Source organism: Narcine bancroftii, chromosome 8 (assembly GCF_036971445.1).
Source record: "Narcine bancroftii isolate sNarBan1 chromosome 8, sNarBan1.hap1, whole genome shotgun sequence".
Classification (NCBI taxonomy): domain Eukaryota; kingdom Metazoa; phylum Chordata; class Chondrichthyes; order Torpediniformes; family Narcinidae; genus Narcine; species Narcine bancroftii.
The window spans coordinates 149,973,253-149,999,797 of record NC_091476.1 but is presented as its reverse complement, the minus strand read 5'-3'; the positions used below and the strand labels follow the sequence as shown (position 1 = coordinate 149,999,797).

The 26,545-nt window shown below is 40.8% G+C and overlaps 1 protein-coding gene across 2 annotated transcripts in view; it reads right to left on the bottom strand.

The window, feature by feature from the left end:
• The window catches only part of LOC138741366 (uncharacterized), a 46,043-nt gene extending 22,326 nt beyond the window's left edge, over positions 1-23,717 (bottom strand). Inside the window, exons 1-4 of one of the 2 annotated variants that reach the window (XM_069895324.1) lie at positions 23,428-23,717; positions 22,377-22,535; positions 7,746-7,850; positions 7,185-7,307 (exon numbers count right to left, since the gene is read on the bottom strand). In XM_069895324.1, the coding sequence (XP_069751425.1) occupies positions 7,200-7,307; positions 7,746-7,850; positions 22,377-22,535; positions 23,428-23,685 (630 nt within the window). In that variant the 5' untranslated portion in view covers positions 23,686-23,717 and the 3' untranslated portion in view covers positions 7,185-7,199. Of the gene's footprint in view, positions 1-7,184; positions 7,308-7,745; positions 7,851-22,376; positions 22,536-23,427 lie in introns of those variants that run through there. The other variant, XM_069895323.1, reaches the window with a different exon arrangement.
• Positions 23,718-26,545: the final 2,828 nt, after the last annotated feature.

Here is a 26,545-nt window from a genome sequence, read left to right as displayed (position 1 = left end):
GGGAAACCTGATGCAATTTTGAAAGCATATCATATATAAAGGTTATTACACCTTTCTGGGAGGGTTGTAATTTGAAAATGACTTTCCCTTCCTGAAGTCAACAATCAGCTCCTTAGTTTTGGTGACATTGAGTGCAAGGTTGTTATTGGTGCATCATTCAGTCAAGTTTTTCAATCACCCTACTGACTCATCACCTTTCTTTATACAACCCACCACCATGGTATCGTTGGCAAACTTGTAGATGGTGTTATTGTCGTACTGATCCACACAGACGTACGTGTAAAGTGAGTAGCGCACTAGGAAAAGAACACAGCCCTGTGGTGCTCCGGTACAAATGGAGATTGTGGAGGAGATGTTCTTACCGATTTTCACTGATTGTGGTCTGGAGGTGAGGAAATTCATGATCCAATTATACAGTGGGGTGTTGTGTCCCAGGTCTTGGAGTTTGCTGATCAGTTTTGAGGGGATGATGGTGTTAAATAGGGAACTGTAGTCGATAAAGAGTATCCTGATGAATGCATTTTTACTGTCCAGATGTTCCAGGGCTTTGTTCCATGCAGCAAAACGCCCTGTGTGCTGGTACTTCATTCAAGTGGAAGTGTGCGATCTCCAGAGTGAAGGCGATAGGTTCCAGCCTCCTTTTGCTTGAGCATAATGGAGTCCTCCATGCTCCTGTCATCCTCTTGCCCATAAAATTCCCATAATACGGCATGGCCAAAATTTTGTGGGGGTTGGCTGTACTTCTGGTTAATTAAGATGGAGCATGGAACGGGGGCCTCAGTGAATGGGTAGGGGACACAAAAATTAGAGCCTTCATGAGTGGGTAGGGAATGCCAAGCCATCGCAAAGTCTGCATTGTCAGTTAAAAATTATTGTAATTTTACTGTACTCAGCTGGTCAATCCCAACATGACACCTCCACTATCCAACCATCTCTGTTGTGATTTTAGTTAATTAATTTGGAGCAGTCTCATTACACATTTCCCTCCAAGGCAGATTATCCATGCCTGAGGTCAGACTGCAGGCAGCTGTGTCTCCAGCACATCCCCCTAAGCTATGATGCGCATTATTCATGGTGCCAGGTTTGGAGATGAAAATGAGTGATGCTCCAATTTGTATAAGGTCCCAGTTGACCAGCAAAGCCACATTGTCTGCCAATCCAGAAACAACTGAACTTTATTTTCAAATTTCTCTCTGGTTTTGTTTGGCTTATTTTTTCTCTGGGATTTGTCTGTCCCGTTATTTTCTAAGATATTTATAGCCTTCCAATGAGCTTTTGAATTGCTAAGATTCTTATTGCTCTATGCCTAGTGATGTTATCTTCAATTTCCAAGTTGTTATGTTCTGGAATTTTCTCTCTAAATGTTTCTCGTAATTTAAGACTCAAGTTAAAACTACAATAGTCTTTGTCAAGGCTATTGGTCATTTATCCTTTTGTGTTTTCTTGTCAAATTTAGTTTGATGTCACTCCTACGAAAGGGTTTTGGAAATTTTACAATGACGAGGAAGCAAAATATTTTACAGAAACAGACCCACTAACCAATCTACACTAACCATTAAGTACTCATCTTATCCAATCCTGCTTACCAGCAGTCAGTCCTGTTAGGTCTGCTTTGTTCATGAATGAGTGAGTCAAACACCAGACTGAGTCGAAATCAAGGTTCTTTGTTCTTTATTGCCGGATTGTAACACTTGCAACTAACAGTGTTAGTTGGAGAAGGCGCATTCTGCCGTTATCAGCAAGTGGTGTTTTTTATATACCTTAGGATACGTACTTAGTAAATTATCATACCATGACATTGTCCAATGAATAAACTGTTGCTATCCTTCTCTGCTAGTTTCCTGCACATCAATTTGTCATCCCCACTCTTATCTTGAGAGTACAAGGACACAACTGCATCTTGTTACGGCCCAGCACTGGGTGACTCCTTCTACATTCCCAGCTCATGATGTTTTTACCTAACAGTCCATATCCTTCTAAGTCTTGCTTAGAAACCCCTGTTATCTGGAATTCAAGCAACCAGCAACCTCAAGCAACAGGCCAAAAAGATTGAGGAAAATAAATAATTTTATATAAAATAAATAAGAATAAATACAATTTAAATATATGTTTAAAATTGCAAAATTAATGTTCTCTGAGGTAACACATAAATCTTTGGTGAAGATGGGAGCAAATGTCCAGCCAGCGGAATGCTTTAGTCATGCTTTGCTCATGGCAGCTGTTTGAATAAAACTGGCATTGCCCAGGATGAAGAACTGGTTTTTTTTTTAGTTGAAGTTTTCAAGTTTGTTGAAGCTGCTCACTATTGGGTGATTCTCCTTATCCCTGCTTAGTAAGCGTTTTTATCTTTATGAATATAATATTAAGTATATGAGTAAGGCTTTATCTGTAAACTTGGGTGAAGGGGGATTAATTATCTGTAATGTTATTATTTGTATTTTGGTGGCTCCGTGGAAGGGGAGTGTAGTGCACATCGAAAGAACCAAAGATTTATTGATCCAAACCAAGGCTTTTATTAACTAAAAGACTGGAGCATATCACAAGTAGGTCGACCAGTCCAGAATGACCTGGTCTGGCTAGGAGCAAACGTTTAAGACCTGCCAGTAGGTGTGGCTACACTCTCAGCCAATCACAGTCACCCGACACCACACATTGGTGATAGAATCTGTACTATCACAGGGAGGACCCTACAGATACAGAGACAGTTAAAAATTTTCAAAGAATGTGACTGAAAATAAAGTAAAATTCTTTAAGGTTGATATATTCATCCAAGTGAGGTTTGTTCAGTGTAAATACTGTATAGTACTTTTGTCTTTTAAACTGATTATTCTTAATGCAGGATTATTAGTTAGCCATTTAACGAATGAGTATCAAGCTACCGGAAAACTTGCTTCTCCGGCATCTACCAATCCTTGTCGGTACCGGATACCAGGAGTTTTACTGTACACCTTCAGTATTGTGAGAGTACCTGACTCCACCATCTACTCAAACAGTGCATTCCAGATTCCAATTACCCACTGGGTAAAAAAACATCTTATTCAGAACCCCTCTTACTCCTTACCTTAACAAATGGTTTTCAAACTTTTTCTTTCCACTCACATACCGCTAAGTATTCCCTGTGCTAAAGGTGCTCTGTGATTAGTAAGGGATTACTTATGATGGTATGTGAGTGGAAAGAAAATGTTTGAAAATCACTGTTTTAATCATACCTAATTGATTTGCTATGGGCAGTGTCATAACTCCAAAGGAAATGTGTGATGTTATGACATTCTATCTGCATTCCACTCTCCGCAGTAACAAAAAAAAACAAAGGAAAGCATGTACATTATTTACAAATAGGCACTGCAATTAATGGATCATACTTTCTATCAGTGCTGAAAGTTTAATCTCAAGACAATATTTTAAAACACAAATAATCAGAAAACAAACATGACCATCACAGGCAAAAGACTGAAGCCAATATTAATTAGTTTTAAAAAGATATAAAACAATATTGTATTTCATATTTTAAAATACTTCTATGACTTATTACTGCAAGAAATTGATGAATTAGTAATTAATTAGTGTTACTTTTTCCAACCATAAATAAGTGATCATAATATATCTAATGTTATTATGAGGATTGAAAAAGAAATATTTCCTTCCCAATGGCTATCTTATATTCAATAGAAAAGAAGCAGAGTAATTTACATAATAAATGCAGGAAGAATTTTATGTCAATTTCACACAAATTGCATAAGTATTATATTTTTATTTGATTTAAAAATGCATTTAATCAAGGAAGGCCAGTTAGGTTTCATGTCTCATTTATTACTGAATACTGAAAAGACAATTAACAGTTCCAAGAAAAATAATTGAATATGCAAATAATAATTTTAAATCTGTTTGTTTAATGCTTAATATTTTCTTACTTCGAATCTGGTAGATAAATCTGCTTAATAAATGCTTTATTTCAAGGAAACACTTTGCAAAGAGACATTATTGAAGTTTACAGACAAGATAAGCCTGAAGCAGAAAGCTGGGAAGGAAATGTTCAGATAATGCACAAATACAAGAATGTTTCTCCAAAGAATGGAACTGAAGTGGGTTGTGAACTCGGCTAGGATACATCCAATTAATTCTATGGCACATTGATAGTTGGTGCCAGATATAGGAAGAGTACTGTTACTCAACAGGAAAATTCGACAATATAAAAACAAAATAACATTTAATTTGGAATTTGCATCCTTAGAGGCGTAAACAATGAAGTTCAAGAAAATGAAATTTCTTTGGTAACCAAACCTTAATCCACAGTTTGCACCACATGGATAGACAACAGATATTATCCATGCAGACCTGAAGCACTCTGGAATAAGCTTGATCATTCAGGCTGCAGCCTGGTTAACCATTTGTGACAGAAGCTTCAGCACCTAGCAAGATTTGTGATTCACTCTTTCCATTAATATGCCAATGTGAAAAATCAAAAGAGCAAGGCATGGCATGGTTAGCACAATGCTATTGCAGCACCAGTGACCAGGAGCGGGGTTTGAATCCACCACTGTTTTTAAAGTGTTTGTATGTTCTCCCAGTGTCTGTGAGGGTTTCCTCTGTGCGCTCCGGTTTTCTCTCACCCTTCAAAACGGCTGCAGGTTCATTGGGCTGCACGAACTCGTGGGTTGGAAGGGCCTGTGACCATGCTGTATGTCTAAATTTAAATTTGATACAAAGCCTGCTATTTCCTCTTCGGATATGAAAGTACGTCTACCTTACATTTTGCTTCTGCATTGCACTTAATCGTCACTCTGTCGCTGATGCGGTAACTGAGAAAATCCAAACTTCTGAATGGAAATTTTTTTCGCTTTATGGATATTCCGTTCTCTCCAGCAAATTTTGAGATGAATTCACTCAAACTCTCCTGTTGCTTGTACCATGACTCTATTCCTGAAAAGAAACTTCATTTATATCTTATTGGTGTTGAGTCCATCTCTTGCTGATGGCATTCATCACTGCATTCATAATCTACGCCACTCAGAATTTTAAGAACTGGGTCACTGCTAGAGTCATTGTGTTACAGAGCTGTCCAGCATGGAAATTGACTATGAATCCCATCCACGCTGACCTCATTTGCCTGCACAAGGCCCATGCCCTGCTGCTTCTTTCCCATTCAAGTTACAATGCAAATCCCTTTTAAACACTACAGTAAAAGCTATTATCCAGAATTCAAGCAGCCAGCCACGTCAAGCAATTGGCAAAAAAAATCAAGGAAAATAACAACCAAATAAATAATAAGAAGAAAAAGAAATCAAAGTTTAAAATTGCAAAAAGTAAATGTTCTCTGAAGTACACATAAACGTCTGGTGAAGTTGGGAGCTAATATTAATCCAGTGGAGTGCCTTGATAGTGCTTTGCTCATAGCAGCTCATTCCACGTCACTATCACAAAGGCATCCCTAAATCTTATATTTTCCCACTAAATCAAGTACAATTCCAAGTACCTTCAAAGGACAGAGCCAATAGTCTCCCATCATTTGTTTCATCTGCTTCCATCTGATCTTATTTTACTCAAAGTGCACCCATCCCAGCACTGGCTCCTGATGTCATGGACATTTATAATTCTGCATTGCTGCCGCTATTAATTCATCATAGTGTGGCATCGCCTTTTGTATACAGGGTGTATTGGATAGTGGGGGAGGGGGGGGGGGAATGTCTCTGAATGCATCAGAAGCAGGAAATTGTAACTAAAGAGTTCCATCCTGGGTCACCATTCAAACCTGGAACTTGGATAATAAGACATTGGTTCAAGTGCCAACAGCTGATGTGCTGGTATTGGTATTTGGGTATGAAGTTGTGGAACACGTTATACAACTGGCTCCTTCCTCTACAATTAAATGGGAAGCAGTTTTCTATTTTTAAACCTCGTTCCTGAAATACACAACAATGCCTTTACAACCCAGGTTATACCATTTCTAGTTTTTTTTTAAGATTTTCTCTTGATGCTTTATTCCACATGGAGGCTTCTGATTCAGACACTTCTGGACAACAGCCCTTTGTCCATCCACACAAAGCAAGACTGATATTAGATGTAATATTAGATGGAAGCAGGCTATGTTCAGCTGGCTTTATATTGACTAATAATAGCATCTTGGGTTTATTAAACTTCAATTTTGGATTGGAAAGAGATGTTGGACCAGTGTTATAAGATCAAACCAGCAACCACAAAGAAGGCATATTGCACAGGGGTAAAGATGAACAATTACTTAATTAACAAAAAAATTCACCAAACTTTAATTAAAAATCCCCCCTTTTATAACAATGCCCACTGGTTAATATGCAAATCTCTATAACAGTGTAAAACTAATAAATTCCCCAGCCTAAATATAACATATGTAATTAAAGTCTAAGTTATATTTCCAACCAGCCCACAGAAAAACTTAGACACGCAACTCACAAAACTTCGATCTCAACCGAACCAAAGATCATAAACAAAATTCAGTTTGTTTGATAAACTGAAGCCAAAAGATGTTTGAGAGAGAGAGAGAGAGAGAGAGAGAGAGAGAGAGAGAGAGAGAGAGAGAGAGAGAGAGAGAGAGAGAGAGAGAGAGAGAGCACAAAATTCGAAGTTGTCTTCTTGTGTTGCTTGCAGAGAGAGGAACCAATGGCTTGGTCCAGTTCCTTCTGGCTGACTTCAGAATGTTCATCCCTTTTTGAAATTCCAACATACTAAACTGTCCTCCAGACCACGACTCATGCTCTGGGCCTCCTTCCACTCCACAACACCCCCCAGTGGTGGTTTATCGTCCAAGTCCAGAAATTTTTAGATAATTTTCTGCACATGCTCAGTCCATCTCCCACTCTCTCAGCAGTCCACCTTCACCTTGGCTCTCAAAGGCAAACTGTCACTTTTCAACACAAAACCACACAACACATAGGCCAATACACAACACAGAACTCTAACACCAGCACCTGAACTATTTATTATTCTACCATGACAAGTATGACGGATCACACTGGATAACAATCTTTTCAAAAGGTTTGCTTCCTGAAAACATATTGGGGATTATGATAGACAACTTTAAGATTAACACAGAGATAATTTCAGATTTGCTGTGTCACATAGGAAGATGCAGAAACATTAAATTAACTTTTATTGAATTTAAAATGCTGACACATTCAACACACCTAAAAATTTTTGTTTGTACTCATCATCTGATGCTTCTTGTGTCAATGTCCAACAACAGTTGGCCATAACTGATGGATTGCAGTTGCCCTGATATCGCTTTTCCATGGTCGCAATGTCACGGTGAAACCTTTCACCGAGTTCGTCATCGACTGCGTCAAGATCAACAGGGAAGACGTCCAAGTGCGAATACAGAAAATGAATTTTCAATGATATGTTGCTCTCCGTGGTTTTATATTCTTACAGTAAACTTAATATTTGACAGGAAATCACAAAAATAGGTTATAGCTAAAAAATTGTATGTGATGGGAAATTTTAAGGTGATTTTCCTTTTCAACAGCCCAAAATCCATTAAATGCATCCAAAAGTGATCAGCAAGCAAAATCCTTGTTGTCCTGTGTCTAGGATACTAACACTGATTACAATCAGTTAAAATATATTATCAGCCACTCACTGTCTCACCAGATAATCCTGGCTCGTCGAGAAAGATTCCTGTGGATGCCATTATAATTTTGCTTGCTATTTATGGAAAAACACCAATGTCACATTACATACAGTATGAAATGTTACTATAAATTGAAAGCACTCACAGATATCTCACGTTTTTCTTTCACGTGCGTTGGTTTGATTGATACAGCAACCTTCACAGGACATGTTGGGAAAGATTCACCTGACTCTTCATTTCTTATGATTATCTGAAATGTAAATAAAAAGAAAAATAATCATACCTAAAAATTATGAATTCCTTTGAAACTTTAAATCCAATTATTAAAAAAAATGAAAATGGCCCTTACTTCTCCAAGCCTTAAACTACAGCTTGATTCAAGGATATTTTTATGGGGAAGACCATAAATTCACAGGATGGAAAAGAATGATAACTTTCAAAACTAATTGATTCCATTGATGTTCCTGTGCTCAGTGGATCCGTGCAAAAATACAAGATTGAGGAGCAAGAGTGAAACACTCGCTCCTTGGACCCATTCTGCCATTCATCAGGGACTTTTTGATCTGATATTAGGTTCAGCTTCACTATCCTCTCTGATACTCATAGCTTTACACCACATTAGGACATCTGCAGCCTCGGATATATTCAATGATCATGTCTGCATGAATTCCAAAGTTTTACAAGATTCAGAAGAGAAACTCCTCATCTCTATCTTGAATGGGTGACCCCTTTTACTGAAACCATGCCCCAATCTAAAAGCCCAAGAGGGAAACTATCCTCTCAGCATCCAACTTGTTGCATGTATGCAGAATCTATATGTTTCAGGAATTTCTTCTTATTCTTCCAGACTCCAGTAGTAATAATAGGTTCAGTCTATTCAAGCTCTGCTCATCAAATAACTTCTTCACTTGAAAAAAAATTAACCAGGTGAACCTTCCCTGAACTGTTTCATTTCTTGGAGACTAGGACAATGCAGGATAGTCTCATTGATGCTCTCCACAATTGTCGTCAAGCTTACAAATGTTTTACTCCATTTCCTTTTTAATAAAGGCCATGTTTCCATTTGCCACCTGAATTACATTAAAACTCCAATACCCAGCATATTTGGGACTTTGGTAGTGCCAGGCAAGTCATATTTTCCAAACATACATCAATTACTCCATATCAATCTCACCCCCCCCCCCTCTATTTTTCTTACATTTAAAACAGTGCAGGTTTATTGTGAGATTCAACCAGAAATCCAGTAGAATTATTTAAATTTCTTGCCTTAATGAAGTATTTTCCATATGCTGATCACAGTTTTTTTTGAAAGTGTCATCATGAATTGGTAACAATGAGGTGAGAAGCAATTTAAGAAGGAAGTTGAATTTGTCACATTTCACAGAATCCAACTTGCTTCATTTTGGTTTAACATTAACTGCAGCAATTTTTTTAATATATTGACATCTTGTTTGCACTTGGTGCAGGTGAGCCACCTTTTGGCATCCTTTGTGCGAAATGTTCCTGGCTCACGAGACTTGCAGACGTGCCTTTACTTGGGGATTGAGAGCTGCTTCTGAATTAAAGGGAACTGACTTGCCTGCCTCACTGCTGTTTTCAAGGTGCTTGTGGTTTTACAGGTTGTTTTATAGGTGTTAACTCCCAACACTTCATTGCTACTGTTGTCAAGGCTCCCATCCCCAGGTCCACAACCTATTAGAGTCTTTCCCAATTTTATCAGACTCTTGAATGATTCTCACATAGGTGAAAGATGATGTCCTTGAACTGTCTTTTGCAGCTACACTTCTCTCTATTCCATGCACTATGTATTTGCACTTTCTACATACACTGCAATATTTAATGACTCCTGACACTTACTTGTCTATTTGTTTATTTGTTATATTGCACTTCCTGCTGCATCAACTTCTCATCAAGGTGTGGATAAATGAAGATGTATCAGCAGACTTTAGAGACTCAGCAATCGTTACAATCTACAAAAGGAAAGGTGATCGATCCGAATGTGGAAACTATCGTGGAATTTCCCTGTTAGCAACAGCAGGAAAGATCCTCACCCGCATAATGAATAACCAGCTCAAGCCTTTAGCCGAGAAGATCCTTTTGGAGACACAAGCCGATTTTAGACCATCACATGGAGCAATCAACACGATCTTCACAATGCAACAACTGCAAGTAAAATGTCACGAATAACTTCAACCTTTATATATGGGATTCATTGACCTTTGACTCGGTATCTAGGGAACTCCTATGAGATTACCTATCCACCTAAGGATGACATGAAAAGTACAATTGAATCCTGAGACTCCTCCACAATGGTATGTTTGCCATAGTCATGGTCAGCCACAGTAGCAGTGAGCCTTTTCAAGTCAAATCTGGAGTAAAACTGGGATGTATGATCGCCCCAACTTTATTCATCCTCTTTACTGCAGTAATCATCCACATTATCAAGGATGATCTACCCCCCAGGAATTGAAATTGTCTACAGAACTGATGGCAGACTTTTCAATCTTCCCCATCTCAAGTCCAAAAACAAGACATCCATGAGTTCCCTCATTGAGTTCCAAATCACAGATGACAACAGTGTTGTAAATTTCTCAGAATAGCACCTACAACAGATTTTGACTGCACACACGAAACTTGGACTTACTATCAATTCCAATTCAAATCATCTACCAACCATCACCAACTGAGACAAATCTGATAGAACCATCAATTCAACTTAGCAAACAATGTGGACCACTTTTTGTATCTTGGAAGTCTCCTCTCTTCCAATATCTACATTACTGATGAGATCAACATCATCTTAAATGCACTGGAATAGGTTTTGGACATCTCCGATTAAGAGTCTTTTATGGTCATGACATTAAAATGGACACTAAAATGCTAGCATACAAAGCAGTGGTTACCCCAACACCTCTGCATGCATCGGAAACTTGGACAACAAACCAACAACATCTGAAGGCATTTGTAAAGTTCCATCATGCTGTCTTTGAAGCATCTTAAATATCAGCTGGAAAGATAGAAGAACTAATGTCAGTGTGCTAATTGAAGCAAAAAGAATATGCATTGAAGCCTATGTCATTAAGAACCAACTAAGATGGAATGGTCATGTTGTTCGGATGGAAGGTGAATGTCTGCCGAAACAAATCTTTTACTCCCACTGAAGGCAAACGTAAAAGAGATGGACAATAGAAAAGATTTAAAGGAGCTTTAAAAGTCAACATGAAGAAATGTAGTATCAACATCAATCATTGGGAAACCAATCCCAAATACATGAAACTCTGACAAACCATCATCCGAGAAGGAACAGTAACTTTCGAAGCCAACAGATGTGAAGAACTAGAAGGAAAGAGAAATAAATGGAAAGAGAAGCAGCAAAAACCAAAGCCCGATTTGCCATCTAGAACAACCTGTCCTGAATGGGGAAGATCTTTCAAAGCCAAGATTGGACTTAGACGTCACTTGAGAGCCCATAGATAGATCAACGGAATGAGGTCCATCATCCTCAACCTCGATGGAAGGCTACAACGACGACAAGTCTGTTTGCCTGGATAGCTTCTTACTGTAGTTCAGTACATGTGACAAATAAACAATTCAATGCCATCCATTCCCCTCTCCCACCCCTCTCCCTACTCTACTCCTTCAATTGCCTGCTTAATAGATTTCTGTATTTTCCTATCTTTTTTTCTACTCATTCAAAAGACTGATTTGATAGAGGTGTACAAAATTATGATGGGTATAGATAACGTAAATGCAAGCAGGCTTTCTCTACTGAGGTGAGGTGAGATTAACACTATAGGACATGGGTTAAAGGTGAAAGGGGAAACATTTAAAAGAAGCATGAGGGGGGGATCCATGCATGGGGTGGGAGCATGGAACTAGTTGCCAGCTGAATTGGATAAGTGCAAGCTCAGTTTTGACATTGACAGGTACTTGGATGGGGGGGGCGGGGTGGAAGTTGGTGGTGATATGGACAGATGTAGTAAGACTTGGCAGAAAAAAGAAAAATAGTTTGGCACAACCTAGAGGGGCCAAAGGTCTTGTACTGCTCTAAGGTTATATGTATTACACTTTCTCTACTTTTTCCATTGCATTCCCTCCAACAGCAATCCTGTTCCTATTCTCCTAATCCTGTCATCCTGCTTCCTGCACTCTAGAACCCAACTTGCTCAGCTGCAACTTTGTACAGGACGGAATTCCATGGGTTGGGGGATATCCCTCTGTATCATCGTCATCACGGCCCATCCCTTCGCGAGCCAAGATGAACACGGTGCCTTTAGCTCTTCTGCCCTCGCAGAACTTTCTGTAGTTGTTGGCACATTGTGATGTGCCACTGCGAATCGCGGAATGCCATGCAGTGCAGCATCTGGCTCTATATAGCTCTGCTTTAATAAACTAATAGCCACTGAACACAAGAGCATGAGATAAAACATGAAGAACACATTACTTCAATTCCTGCTTGTGGGATTTTTCATCAAATTGGTGGTTGTATTTCTCACATTAAAACCATCACTTCAAATAGCACAGCATGGTGTCCTGCAATAACACAAATTTAGGTATTGTAGAGAAGTCCCTTTATGTGTGAATTGAAACATGCTTGAAAGCACAGACTGGTGCACCAGCACACTACCCTTTCATCACCATCATTTAATTCTAAACTCGATTTACAAGTTAACTTAACAATCCCATTTGTCAGACAACTTTTTTAAAAATAAGATTTTATTTTTAATTTTTAAGTATAGTTAACAATTATACAAAACACCAAGAAAACCCCACTTCCCGACCCTTTCTACGTAAACCCAAATAAACAAAGAAAAAGAAAAAAAGAGAACAAGAAAAAAAACCATCGCCAGTCCGTACAGTGAAACACATAGAGACAAGGTATTACCATAATATTGTGTTCTTTACAAAGGCCTTCTGGTTAGCCAGAAGTGATCACATTCCTATAGTGGAATCAGTGAAGTGCCCATATATTCTAGGTAGGGCTGCCAAATGTTCAGGAAGGTGTTATATCCTTTTTCTAAGAAATGATCTTTTCAAGAGGAATACAAGTATTTATTTCTGAAGACCATCTATCAATGAGGAGAAGGGAGTCAGATTTCAATGTCACTGCTATACATTTTCTGGCCATCCATAAAGCAATTTCTATAAATTTAATTTGGAAGTTAACGATCTACTAACCTTCATGAAATTCCCCAGTAAGCAAAGCTCTGAATCCAATGGGAAAGTGACTCCTGTGATCTTAGCCAGGGTGTCACAGAGGTCGTACCAGAAGGGTTTCACCATTGTAGTTGCCAGCTTAATTGGATAAGTGCAAGCTTAGTTTTGACATTGGATGGGGGGGGGGGGGGGGGGGCGGGGTGAGGTGGAAGTTGGTGGTGATATGGACAGATGTAGTTGGACTTGGCAGAAAAAAGAAAAATAGTTGGTACAACCTAGAGGGGCCAAAGGTCTTGTACTGCTCTAAGGTTATATGTATTGCACTTTCTCTACCTTTTCCATTGCATTCCCTCCAACAGCAATCCTATTCCTATTCTCCTAATCCTGTCATCCTGCTTCCTGCACTCTAGAACCCAACTTGCTCAGCTGCGACTTTGTACAGGACAGAATTCTATGGGTTGGGGACATCCCTCTATATCATCGTCATCACGGCCCATCCCTTCGCGAGCCAAGATGAACACGGTGCCTTTAGCTCTTCTGCCCTCGCAGAACTTTTTGTAGTTGTTGGCACATTGTGATGTGCCACTGCGAATCGTGGAAAGCCATGCACTCTATCAGAGCCAGATAGAGTGCAAAAAGGACCCATATTCTCTACCACACTTGAAGCACATCTCTGACAAAAAACAGACTTATATTTACGTAATTTCTGGGGGGTGAGGTACAGTTGATGGAAGAACTTATATGAACCAATCTATACCTGACATTAATATAGCTAAGAAACTTCCTTGACATAAATCTGACCAGAGCTGTTCATCAATGGTTATGTTCAAATCTGACTCCTATCTCACTCTAGATTTATGCAGACCTGGCTTTGAGCCCTCATTCATCAGTAAGAAATACATTTTTGAAATAAATTGATATACATTTCCTTCATGAAGCAGTTTCTCCACTTCAGTAAAGTCATTTCAGGGCCCAGGTTGGCTTTAAGAAAAGATTTTAACTGAAGATAACAGAAGAAGATTTTGTTGGGAAAGTCGTATTTCCTCTTCAATTGTTCAAACAACAAAAATTCCTTTTTCCTAGCAGTCTTCCAAATGTTGGACCCCTTTATGATGCCATGTCTCCAGAATTTTGTTGTTTAAAGTCATAGGTATGAGTTCATTTTCTCTCAATGGTGTTTTTGCTGATAATCCCTTTCTCAGTCCAGAACCTCCACAAGTATCACACCATATTTTAATCAAATGCTTTAAAATAGGGTTGTCTGTCCTGTTGGATATAATCCTGGAGTTCCATTTATAAATAAAATCAGGACTTTTTGCCTTGATTGTTGAGTCCCTAGCTGAAGCAATTAGATAAGACCCTGAAATAAAGGGTTTCAAAATTAACAGACCCTATTAACTCCCTCACCCGACTTTATTAAAATTTTAAGGTGATGTTTCAGGATACAAGATAAACTGGGATAGAAGTGAAATTATTCCACTAACAAATTTTGACTACACTGAGTACCAGCGAACAAGCCAATCTAAGTAGCTTCCGAATGGCATAAAATATTTTTAGAATAATGATAGCTAAAGACCTGCAAGATCTCTACAAACATAATCACATCCCTCTATTCAGTAGAATTGAAGAGGACCTGAATAGGTGGGTGAGTTTGCCCATTTCTCTAATTGGCAGAATCAACTGTCTGAAACTGAACATATTACCGAGGTTACACTATCTTTTACAATTCTTGCCCATTCCACTACCCCAAACTTTTTTAAAAAACCCTCAATAAACATATTGGACAACTTATATGGAACTGTAAACTGCCCAGAGTATCAATGGAGAAATTAAAAAGCATCTATAGATTAGGGGGCATTCGGTTACCCAGTTTTAAAAATATACTATTTGGCAGCTCAAATGCGATTTATCTGATCCTTTTTTGAGGGTAATGACATTCCCTACTGAATACAAATTGGATTTCACTCCCTAAAAGAGAAAGGAAGCAGTGATTTTATTTTTTTTTATATTTCATTTTAATTTTCATTGACTCGTAAAATTCAAACCATGTAATTTTTTAAGCATTCATGTAACATACTGAGTCCCCCACTTTTGTACAACTGAAAGTACAACCAATTAAATTACATTAATACAATTAAATTAAATTAAAAAGGAAGTAAAGAAACTCAAAACACAAGTGAAAGAAACACATCACCAGCACCATATTCCACTTCTTTGATCATGTTCATTTACATTCTGGGATGGATTGCTACAGTACCCCTATTTTGAAGGGGGGGGAGGAAACTAATCAATCTGTGTACTAATATATTTTGTAAGGTGGCCACATCTTAATGAATGTGTCATGTTTCTTCCTTAGATTGTGTGTGATTTTCTCCAGGGAAATGCAGCTCTGCATTTCCACATTCCATTGTGTGGTATTTCATTGGGAGTTGGACTTCTATGAAACCACTTTCCACTTCCTGGTTACCGCCAAGGTGAATTTCATGAATGAAATTTGGTATTTGGACAGTATAACGACTTGGGTACTGTGATAGTACAGACCTATCACCAATGTATCTCTCTTTGGCTTGGCTTCGAAGACGAAGATTTATGGAGGGGTAATGTCCATGCAGGACAGGCAGACACGGTTGCAGCGGTTGCAAGGGAAAATTGGTTGGTTGGGGTTGGGTGTTGGTTTTTTCCTCCTTTGTCTTTTGTCAGTGAGGTGGGCTCTGCGCTCTTCTTCAAAGGAGGTTGCTGCCCGCCAAACTGTGAGGCGCCAAGATGCACGGTTTGAGGCGATATCAGCCCACTGGCGGTGGTCAATGTGGCAGGCAACAAGCAGTCCTTGTACCTCTTCTTTGGTGCACCTCTGTCTCGGTGGCCAGTGGAGAGCTCGCCATATAACACGATGTTGGGAAGGCGATGGTCCTCCATTCTGGAGACGTGACCTACCCAGTGCAGTTGGATCTTCAGCAGCGTGGATTCGATGCTGTCGGTCTCTGCCATCTCAAGTACTTCGATGTTAGGGATGAAGTCGCTCCAATGAATGTTGAGGATGGAGCGGCTACAACGCTGGTGGAAGCATTCTAGGAGCCGTAGGTGATGCCGGTAGAGGACCCATGGTTCGGAAGTATCTAGAGTGTAATGACTGTGCTTACAGCAATTGGCTGAGAGCTTAGCCACGCCTACTGTCTGGGCTTTAAAGGGTTGTGTCCCTAGCCAGGTCGGATCATTCTGGACTGGTTGGCCACCTGTGAAGAGCTCCTGTCTTTTGCTAATAAAAGCCTTGGTTTGGATCAACAAGTCTTTGGTTCTTTCGACGAGCTCTACAGGTACAACAATCAATGAAGAGTGGTGGCACGACCTATGTCTGGACAATGTGACTGGACTCATCAGAGCAGTACAATTTCTTGCACCAGTTGTACTTCACACCACAAAAATTACATAAATTAAAGCCAAACATTTAAGAAATGTGCTTCAGGTTTGGTGTGCAGGTTGGTACTTTTATCCACTCCATCTGGCTATGTACTAAGGTAAGATCTTTCTGGGAAGACTTGGGGGGCATTCTTAAAAAGAAATTACAAAAGTGGATTTTCCACAGGATCTAGAAATGTACCTTCTGGGACACACTTGGGAAATGAGTTTTAGACTGCCCAAATGCAAGAATTTTATTTATAAATGGTCAAATGAGCATGGAACTTTAAACCCATCTGTAGTTGACAAAATTGTCTCTTTCAGTCAGACAGCTTGAGAAGAAAGAAATAAAACCTTATTCTCTGAATGGATGTCAAGAGTTCCAAAGCGGAAGCAATGGCACATTATCACAACAGATGGAACTTTACTGCTCAGAATCAGAATCAGGATTTATTGTCATGAACAAGTCACAAACTTCATTTTTTCTATGGCACCATCACAGTGCAAACATTTATATAAACCACCGTACAAAATAAATGAAAACAGTGCAAGAAAAAGGCAAAGTAGTCTCTCTGGTTCATTGTTCATTCAGGAATCTGATGGACGAGGGGAAAGAATCAGTCCTTGTGCTGCTGAGTGCTTGTCTTCAGACTTCTGTATCTTTTTCCTCATGGCAGCAGAGTGAACAGGGCATGGCCTGGGTGGTTGGGGGTCCTTGAGGATAAGGTTGTTTTCTTTAGACACCACCTCTTGTCGATGTTCTCAAAGGAGTGAAGACTGGAGCCTGTGATATCACAGGCTGAATTAACAATGTTCTGGAGCTTTTCCCTGACCTGAGTGTTGGCACCTCTGTATCAGAGGGTGATGGAACCAGCCAGAATACTCTCCACGGTACACCTGTAGAAGTTTCCAAGAGTCTATTCTTGATCTAAGATGAGTTACACTGAACAGCAAAAGGTCATCAAAACTTGGTCCAGTCTGTGAATTTCTTCACCTGGCAGAAAACAAATTTTCTTTAGACAAAACCACTTCTCTGTTGGAATCTTGGCAGATCTGATCCTTTTTGCATCCATTCTTCAAAGATAAAAATAATACAAATAGAGACTCTTTAAAATAATGATCTTCCTATTGTTTTACTATATTTATCAGGTCGATGGAAAGATCTTTGTTGTTTGTTTCATGCACCTAAGATGCAATCCCTATTTAAGTTTCATTGAGTGGCATCCAGAACTTTAGAAGAGGTTATGGGATTTTTCAGATTGCTAGAGCTGAACTTTCAAGCATGAACAAAGGACACTTCCAGGAACCAAAGGCATCACAAGGCATTCTAAACAGTCTCTTGTTAAACAAGTTCCCCTGAATTCATTTTAGATTTACTTCATTGAGCTATACTCAATGACCCGGGAAACAAAGAGAGAAGTTACAAATGGATGTTTTTACTGAGGTCAGCTCCATCGGTGGAGAAAAATTTGCTCTTATCTTTTTATAGCACAACCCAAAAGGGCTGATTCAGCGTCACTTTTATGAAGAGAGCCGCCTCAGTGCGTCCTCCGGAGCCGGGGTAACATGCCGGTATTAATATGCGGCGAGCAATGGCCATTTTATTATCAATAATCTCCCATGCAGCTGGAACAGCTGCATGTGGGATTACGGATAATAAAGACAGCCAGTGATCATTCTTCTGCCCTGCTCAGTGCTGGAAGCAGAGAAGTGGCCGTTTCAATCCTATGCAAACATGCACGTAAATTCTGTAGGACTCTTTCATCACACCCCCTCCTGAAATATTAACTATTTAATTCATGTGCATAACAGAAAGTAAACATTGTGTATTTCTTCAGTAATCAGCACTGGACGACTTGACTAGGTCCTGGGTCGTGGGCTAATGGCATCATCGTGACTGCCCTTGCAGCAGCAGTACATTTATGAAGCAAGGTGGAGCGCTCCACTCCTCCGCTGGGAAGAGTCAGAGTCGGCGTCTTGGAGCCACTCTCAGAGGATTTACGAAGGTAGGGTCAGCAACGTGTGGGCGGAGAATACAGTCACAATTTTTTTACTCTATAAAAGGGCTAGTAAGATAGAGCATTAACACCTCGAAATGTCCGAAAGCAGAACATGTAGAACATATTACCTTGTGAAGAACATTCTGTGTTGTTCTTTAGCCAAATGCAGCAATCAAGTCTTTTCATAGCAAGATCACAGAAATTAATGAATGAACAAATAAGCTATTTTTTTTGTGACATTAGTTGAAAGAGAAATACAGGTGAAACTACGGTGAAAAATTGGTATGGGTCTTCAAGTACCTAAATGGAGAGGACAGATGGAATAATGGACAAAATAATCACTTCGCTGCGTCTGAATTCATTTTGGCTTGGGTTTCTAGAGTAAAACGGCTGCTATGGGAAAATCAGACAATTTGATGATTGTTTCAATAAACCGTGAAACAGTAATAGAAAAAAGCTCTTCAGTCAAATTTCCAATTACTAGCTTCTTAACAAGTGAATGTAAGTAACTTATTAAAGAGCAAATGAGAACCTCAAAATAATTATTATATTTAAACGTTCAGATTGTCAGCAGAACACTGGAAATTTGCATTTTTATGGGCCAAACACGTTTTAAGCTGACACGGTGTTGCTGAAACAAAGATCCCAGCGGGATATTTTACATCCATCTAAGAGATTAGAATGGCTTAATATTGCATATGAAAGATGATGCCTTCATCAGTGCAGCAATCCCTCCACTCGCACTGCACAAAGTGTCAGCCCAGATAAGGTTGTTCAAGTAGTAACAATGGAACTAAACATCAGACTGATGTCTCCCTTTACATTGTACAGAGCTTTTTTTTAAATTAAGGCCTCAAGATTTTCCCTTAACATTTTGTCCAAAGCTTGTCAATGTGAGATGAATTTGGATTATATAATCTGAGAATGTAAACCATTCCTATTTTCTTAGGAGCAAATTTGGTCAGTTGTGCTGTTGGAATGTTTTGTTTCACCTTCTCATACTTCCTGCCTCATGTCTATTCTTCAAATAATATTAAAATTTCACAAGTGTTACAGAGGTAAAATCTATGTTGAGAAATTCTCATAAATACTGTTTGTGAGTATATTTCCTTGGTGTGAATTGGGTAAAAATTATAGTATTCCAAATGCTCACTGACTGTTGCCTTGCTCACTAAATGCTTTAGAAAATACATCATTTGCACTCAACGTTAACAAAACCAAGGAGTTGATTGTGGACTTCAGGAGAACATGAACCAGTCCTCATCGAGGGCTCAGTAGTGGAGAGGGTCAAGAACTTCAAATTCCTGTGGAGCCAACATCTCCGAGGATCTGTCCTGGATCCTCCATGTTGATGCAATCATGAAGAAGGCTCGCCAGTGGCTATACTTTGTGAGATGTTTGAGGAGATTCGGTATGTCACCAAAGACTCTTGTAAACTTCTACAGGTGTACTGTGGCGAGCATCTGGCTGGTTGCATCACTGTTTGGTACAGAGGTGCCAATGCTCAGGACAAGAAAAACCCTGTAGAGGGTTGTTAATTCAGTCTGCAACATCACAGGCACCAAACTTTACTCCATCAAGGAAAACTACAAGAGGTGGTGTCTTAAGAAAGCAACCTCTCTATCCTCAAGGACTCCCATCACCCAGGCCATGCCCTCTTCACTCTGCTACCCATGTGGAAAAAGGTACAGGAACCTAAAGATGAGCACTCAGTGGCTTCTTCCCCGCTGCCATCAGATTCCTGAATGACCATTGAAGAAAATTCCCTGCCTTACTTTTCATGCACAATTTTTAAAATTTATTGTTGTAAGGTGGTTTTGTATGAATATTTGCAGAGTGATGTTGCCGCAGAACAACAAATTTTGTGACTTGTTCATGACAAAAAGAATTCTGATTCTGAATATGAGATAAGGCTTGGATCAGAAAGAAAGGTGTTTGAGAGGGAGAGACAGACTGTCATGTGGTCAGCAGAAGTAAGATGAGAATATGGGTCTTCCTTCCATTTTACGATCTTTTAAAAATAGGCGAATATTAACATTCACTAGTCATCTACTTCTAGTTACTTCAATTGAAAAAAAGGCAGTGCCAATTTTACTTCCAATACATATCAGCCAAGACAAAGTTTTTCTTTGTCAAATGTGATAAACAAATAAAGTATCAAAGAGATAAATAGAACTGATTAGATGAAGAGAGTACTTGTTAAGATTGAGAATTGGGTGGGTGGTTGCAAATAACATTGAGGAGAGGTTCAGGAAGCTGGTTGATCAAAGAAATAAGTTTCACAGAGGATAAGAGAGATGGAGAGATGGAGATGGCTTCGGCAACCCAACATATGGCTGCCAAAAGTATTGCAATTAAACTCAGCAATGAGCAAAAATTCATAATTCGATCAATGGAGGATCAAAGTAGGTGAAAAAGTTGAGATATAGAGAATAAGGAGGAATTCAAAATTAGGAATGAGAATTTTAAAATTGGGGAGCGCAATGACTACAAACAACTTTTTTTTTAAATAAAGGTGAAAGCAGATCTGGTTTTAATTAGGGTCTCACACCAGAGATTTGGAAGATATTAAGAGACAGAAGGTAGACAATATTGACATGGAAAGCAGCAAAGACATGGATCAGGGGTTCTGTATCAGTTGAGCAGAATCAAGGCAAAATGAGACAGTGCAGGGAACAGGAGATTTCACTAATGCACAAATTTATGCCCGAGGACTTTGACAACTTCCAGAGAGCAGAATGAAGTCAATGGGTGAAGAAAGGAGTTGCTGATGGGATTAGGCTTCCCAACATTTAGCTGGATGTTTTCAAAGGGATTGGAGTGGATGAGGTTCAGAGATGAGATGTAACAGTGGAGCAAATGGGAATGAGGGCATTTGTTGAAGAGGGGGAAGTAGAGATATTGAGGGAAACAGCACTTCTCAATCAGTCCTCTCCCTATCTTTTCTGCATCCATTCTTCATTTAAAAAGATAGTAATTTTCGCAACTTAGGCAGTCTTTTCTATAATAAACTGTGTTGGACAAATTATTATTGAGTAAGTGTGGAAGGAGGAATTGGTCATGGGAAGCTGAAGATAACTGGAATGACAGATTAGAGAAAACAGGACTCGTTGGGAACAGGAGTCATTGATATCTACTTCTTCAGAGTGACACAACCCAGCCGCAGACTCTTGCCTAGACCCAGGCCGGCCGCCCAGCCTCTGAAGCTCCCAACCTCTCTCTCTTACCCAAGCCCTGGCCACCCACCTTCCAGAGCTCCCGACACACCGATTGCTGTCTCAAGCCCAGGTCGCCCATCCACTGTTGCTCCTGACACTCTCGCCTAGGTGTCCGGCTGGTGTAACTGGGGACTCTCACCTAGTCTCAGTCACCCTGCTCTCCAGAGTTCCCAACACCTCAACTGTGAACTCTCGCCTAGGCACAGGCCTCCCTCCCATCCGAGCTCCCAATGCCCAAACTAGGGATGCTCACTTAGGCCCCAGCTACCCACCCATCCAAGTTCCTAAAACAGCAAACTCAGACTTACCACCAGGTCCCAGCCACCCACCTTCCCATCCGAGCTCCCAACACCCCAACTATGAACTCTAGTCTGGGTCCCGGCCATCTGCACACTGGAGCTCCAGATGCCCCAAACGCAGATGCCGCCTGGACCCAGCCACACACCAATCTGAGCTCCTGAAACCCCAAATGTGGACTTGCCACCTGGTCATGAACACAAGGAATGCAGACACTTACCAAGGTCAAAAGTACTAGGTGTGTAATGGTCAACCCTAATAATTGGTTCACAAAATGTATCTATTACACAAGTGTATACAGGATGTGTATTTTTTTAGTATTAAAACTAATACAAAACAGCAGTTTAAAAACTACATACATGAATAAATATGATGTACATGTATTTCATAATATTTCTATAACATTTTTTGTAACAAAATGTGCATGTAAGAGTAAAAACATGTATGTAATTTTTTTCATGTCTTGCAGCTCTCAAACATCTGAAGTTATCTCTTACATTAAGCAAGTTCAGTCACCCTTGGTGTAAAGGGAAAAGCAATATACAGAGAGATGGATGAAGTCAATGGGTGAAGAAAAGAGTTGCTGATGGGCTTGGGCTTCCTAAGATTTAGCTGGATATAGCAAACGAAAGATGTGGCAAAGTGAGATAAAATAGAACATCAGTAACACATGATGAAGATTGCAAACCTTTGAATTGGTATACTCACATCCTCTTCATTATCTTCACTCTGAATTGGATTAATCTTAATACTTTCCATAACTGATCGTCCAGTTTCTATGACCATAAGTCCAGTCTCCATAACGGTCATCTCAGTTTCTACACAAGGCTTCAAAACTGTTTCTGTTAACATTTTATCTTGTTTCACCTTGCAATAATGAAAAGTTGAAAATATGATTAATGCCTCTGAATCAACAGAAGAAAACTTATATATCAGATGGCTATCTTATAACTGCACTAATATTTGGGAGGGTGATTTCATTACCTTTCTTTTCCAATTGAAAAGCTACAGAAGTATTTTACACAAGATTTAGAAAAATAAAACAGAGGACTTACACGGAGTCTGCACAATCTGAGCCACCCACAAAATATTTTGCAGCCAATGAAAAACATGAAATTTCATTTTTTGATCGAAATCTCACCAGGACCTACAAGATTCTGAAAGCCATTGACAAGGCCATGGACTATTTCTTCACACTAGAACACTGGAACAGGGGAGCCAAAGGGCTAGTCTAGATTGACTAGATTACAATGCCGAATTTTGGACACTGACTGAAGAGGGAATGTTCAGACTGGGTGGAGAAGTGAACCCCAAGTGTAGGATCAGCTCCAGGGTAAAAGAATGCCAGAGGAGATTCAGCTGGTCCTTATGATGTATTCTTATTTGCAGAAGATAATATGGCCCCGGGATAGTCTCCTGAAGAGCAATGAAATAAATGAACAGATCACAAGGTTTCTCCCACACACATTATTAAATACAAGCCAGTTGTTTGCGTTCCCTGGAAGGAACCTGGATGTGTTAACCTGTGATGGTGGATAAGGAAAGGACCCATATTTCCTTCCAATGTCATCTTGACTTGGAAATATCACCTTTCCCTTGCCCAAATGGAAGTTCCCTGCCTAACTTAGTATTAAAACTAATTCAAAACAGGGAGGGACAATCCAGAGGTCCCTTCATTCAGCCCACCAACAACTCCAGGGCTGTTCGAGGTGATTCCTCTCGACTTTTAGATTTGACCTCAGGCAACCCGGACACTTACTCCAATCTGAACGTCCAATGCTTGTTTAACGGGCAGAAGGGCGGTGAACGGATGGTGGAGGTTGAACATTGCGGGACTGATGAACTCCATGCGAAACTCCCCGGGCATGGCCCCGTTTCTCACGGGCTGTTGGAGCGAACCCAACAATCGCGTTGGGATTGCGGTGCCCAGCGGCCGACCGCTGAACAGGTCGTGGTACAGGGCGTTCAGCGAGAAGCTTGCCGTCACCACGAATAAAATTCCGCACCAAAGAGACATTTGCGACGCCGGGATCTTCAATCACGCTGAAAGTTCCTTCCCGGAGTCACAAAATAGTTCTGGAACTTCAGAACAAAGGGAGAGAACGCGTGGCCGGAATCTTGGACAATCCGCCCCATCCCATCGCCCAGCCAACAGAAAATAAGTGGGGTTCAGCGATTCTTCCCTTTTTTTTGTGGCGAGGTCCCGTCGTTAACCCCCCCCCCCCCCCCACCTACCCCCCCACCTACCCCCCCACCTTTTCTGGTTGGGAGAGAAAACCCCATGAACTCAAGGGGGGGGGGGGGGGGGGGTGGTCGTGCAATACACTCTCATGTGCTGGAGAAACTCGGCGGGTCACGCAGCAGCCAGAGGGAAGAGAAGGCAACCAAAAGGGGACCCTTGGCTTCCAACAGATGCTGCAGGTCCTGCCACCCGTGTGCACTTGCGCTACAGTCCCCCTTTTAACCGGCCGTTGGGGAGGTTCGCGTCCGCTCCCAACGAGCCTCCCTGGGACATCTGCGAAGTTTCTTTCCGCCCTTTCCCGAATTGGACGGGTCTTCCCATCGTTTTGTGTTGGATCGAACTCCAGCATCTGCAGCTCCGCCGCATTCCTCAAGCCCGAAACCTCAGTGACGCTTGTGTGGACCCTGCGAGCCTGGCTGAGTTCCTCCAGTGTGTTTTACCCCTCCAACTTAATCTCTCGCTCTATTTCAGGGCCGACCCCCAGAATTCAGTGTCTCCCTTTCTGCATCACCTTCCTCAGATGACTGATATTTTGGTTCAAGCTTTTAGTTTATTTGCCTGTATTGTCTTTTTTTTTCCATTAAAAAATATTTTTGCATTTCACTATCGATGCTGTTGATGCTTTCTGTGGCCCCAAACATTTTATCTTGTATCACCTTGCAATAATGAAAAGTTGAAAATCTGATTAATGCCTCTGAATCAACAGAAGAAAACTTATATATCAGATGGCTGTCATATAACTGCACTAATATTTGGGAGGGTGATTTCATTACCTTTCTTTTCCAATTGAAAAGCTACAGAAGTATTTTACACAAGATTTAGAAAAATAAAACAGACGACTTACATGGAGTCTGCACAATCTGAGCCACCCACAAAATATTATCCCCCACCTCGAAGTGATGGCTGGTGGTTGTCACTTTGTGTCAATTCAACAACTCGGACCATCTCCATCAAGTCTCGATGAAGGGGTCCGACCGTTTCTCGCTGCTGGTCCTGCCGATTGTTTGTCGCTCCAGGTTCCAGTGTCCGCAGTCTCTGGTGTGACTCGGACCATCTTGTCACACCACGAACCATTTCAATTTAGGTATTTGTGGAGTGAGAGAGAAGCAGACGGATTTCTGTGAGCCGAGAGAGTCTGCAGACGTGGTGATTCGATGTGAAAACAAATGCTGGAGGAACTCAGCCGGTCTCGCAGCATCCATAGGATTCCTTGAGGATGGGCTTGGGCCCAAAATGTCGGTAATACATCTTTGCCTCCTATGGACGCAGCAAGACCGGCTGAGTTCCCCACTTCGGTGTGCTTTTATTATAATGAATTCATTGTCATATACATTGAATGACGCACATATTCACCGAAATTCTCATTTGCTGCGGCCGGACACATTTTATTAAGAAAATCTAGAACAGAATACCTTAAATCACTACAGAAAGAGATAAAAGATAGATAAATATCTCCAGTTACCATAGTGCAAGAAAAAAATGTTCTTATAATGATTCCTATTTGTGTGCAGAGAATTTTATAGGCGGCTTAAAGCCGCTTTCAGGTGGCCAGAATACTCCAACATAAAGCTGCCCAAAATACCCAAATGCAGCTCATGGGAGGCCACCTGAAAGCGGAGAATCCTGACCCAACCCTTCTCGGATAGGTGTATTCTCCGCTTCCGAGTGCTCCCCCATGGCACCTGAAAGTGGGCGGGACTATGGCCACAGTCAACAGGACCCGGGGTTTGCTCCGCGGCACCTCTCCCTGCTGTGGACCTTTCAGGTGCCAGAACAGCAGCTTCAGCGCTGCCACCTGAATGTCGCTTCGCACACACCTGCAGCTGGCTCCGGAGCCGCATTCTCCCGGTGATTCCACCTGAAAGTGGTTTATTCGGGCAAGGTGCAAAGAGTCCGATTTACATTTTATCTCAATAGGCCCTTTCAAATTGCAGTGTAAAATGGGGTTAACCTGTTGGAATCCAACTGGGTCCCTGACCTACATCAGAGGTATTCAAGAAACCCAGTTACCTAGGTCACGTCCACAGACAATTTGAAACTGAAAATGGGCAACCCGCTGATTCTGGTGACGTTAGTGCTTGCGTGTATACATCACCGGGCCGCCAGCATCTGAACATCCAGCAGGACCTCTGGTGAGTACGTGAAGCATCATTGCAGGGGGGGGGGGGGATCCCCCTTAAATTGCCAGGTTCGCAATTTAATGGGTCGATCCCCCTGCAATTTAAAAGGAGCTTCCAGCACCTTTGCCCCAGTAATTGCACCTGAGTCCCAGGCAGTTTAAAAGAGGCTTCACATTCCACTCATCTGCTGTAGTCCAGCCATGTCTGTAAGGAGTTTGTACACTCTCCCCATGTCTGTGTGCATGCCCTCTGGATGCTCCGGTTTCCACCATCTTTCAAAAGATAGGGGTTTGTTGGTGAATTGGGTTTTTTGTTGGCACAGGCTAGTGGACTGGAAGATTCTATGTCCAAATGTAAAAGCATTAAAAAAATTATAGTAAAAGTTTTGCTTAAACTTTGCTGGTGTAAAATGCAGAGGATGCAAATTTATTGCTTTACAAAAATAAATTGAGGATGAGTTCATTAAGGTTAACAGCACACCAACCCCCCCCCCCCACCCCCCGCCCTTCCCTGGC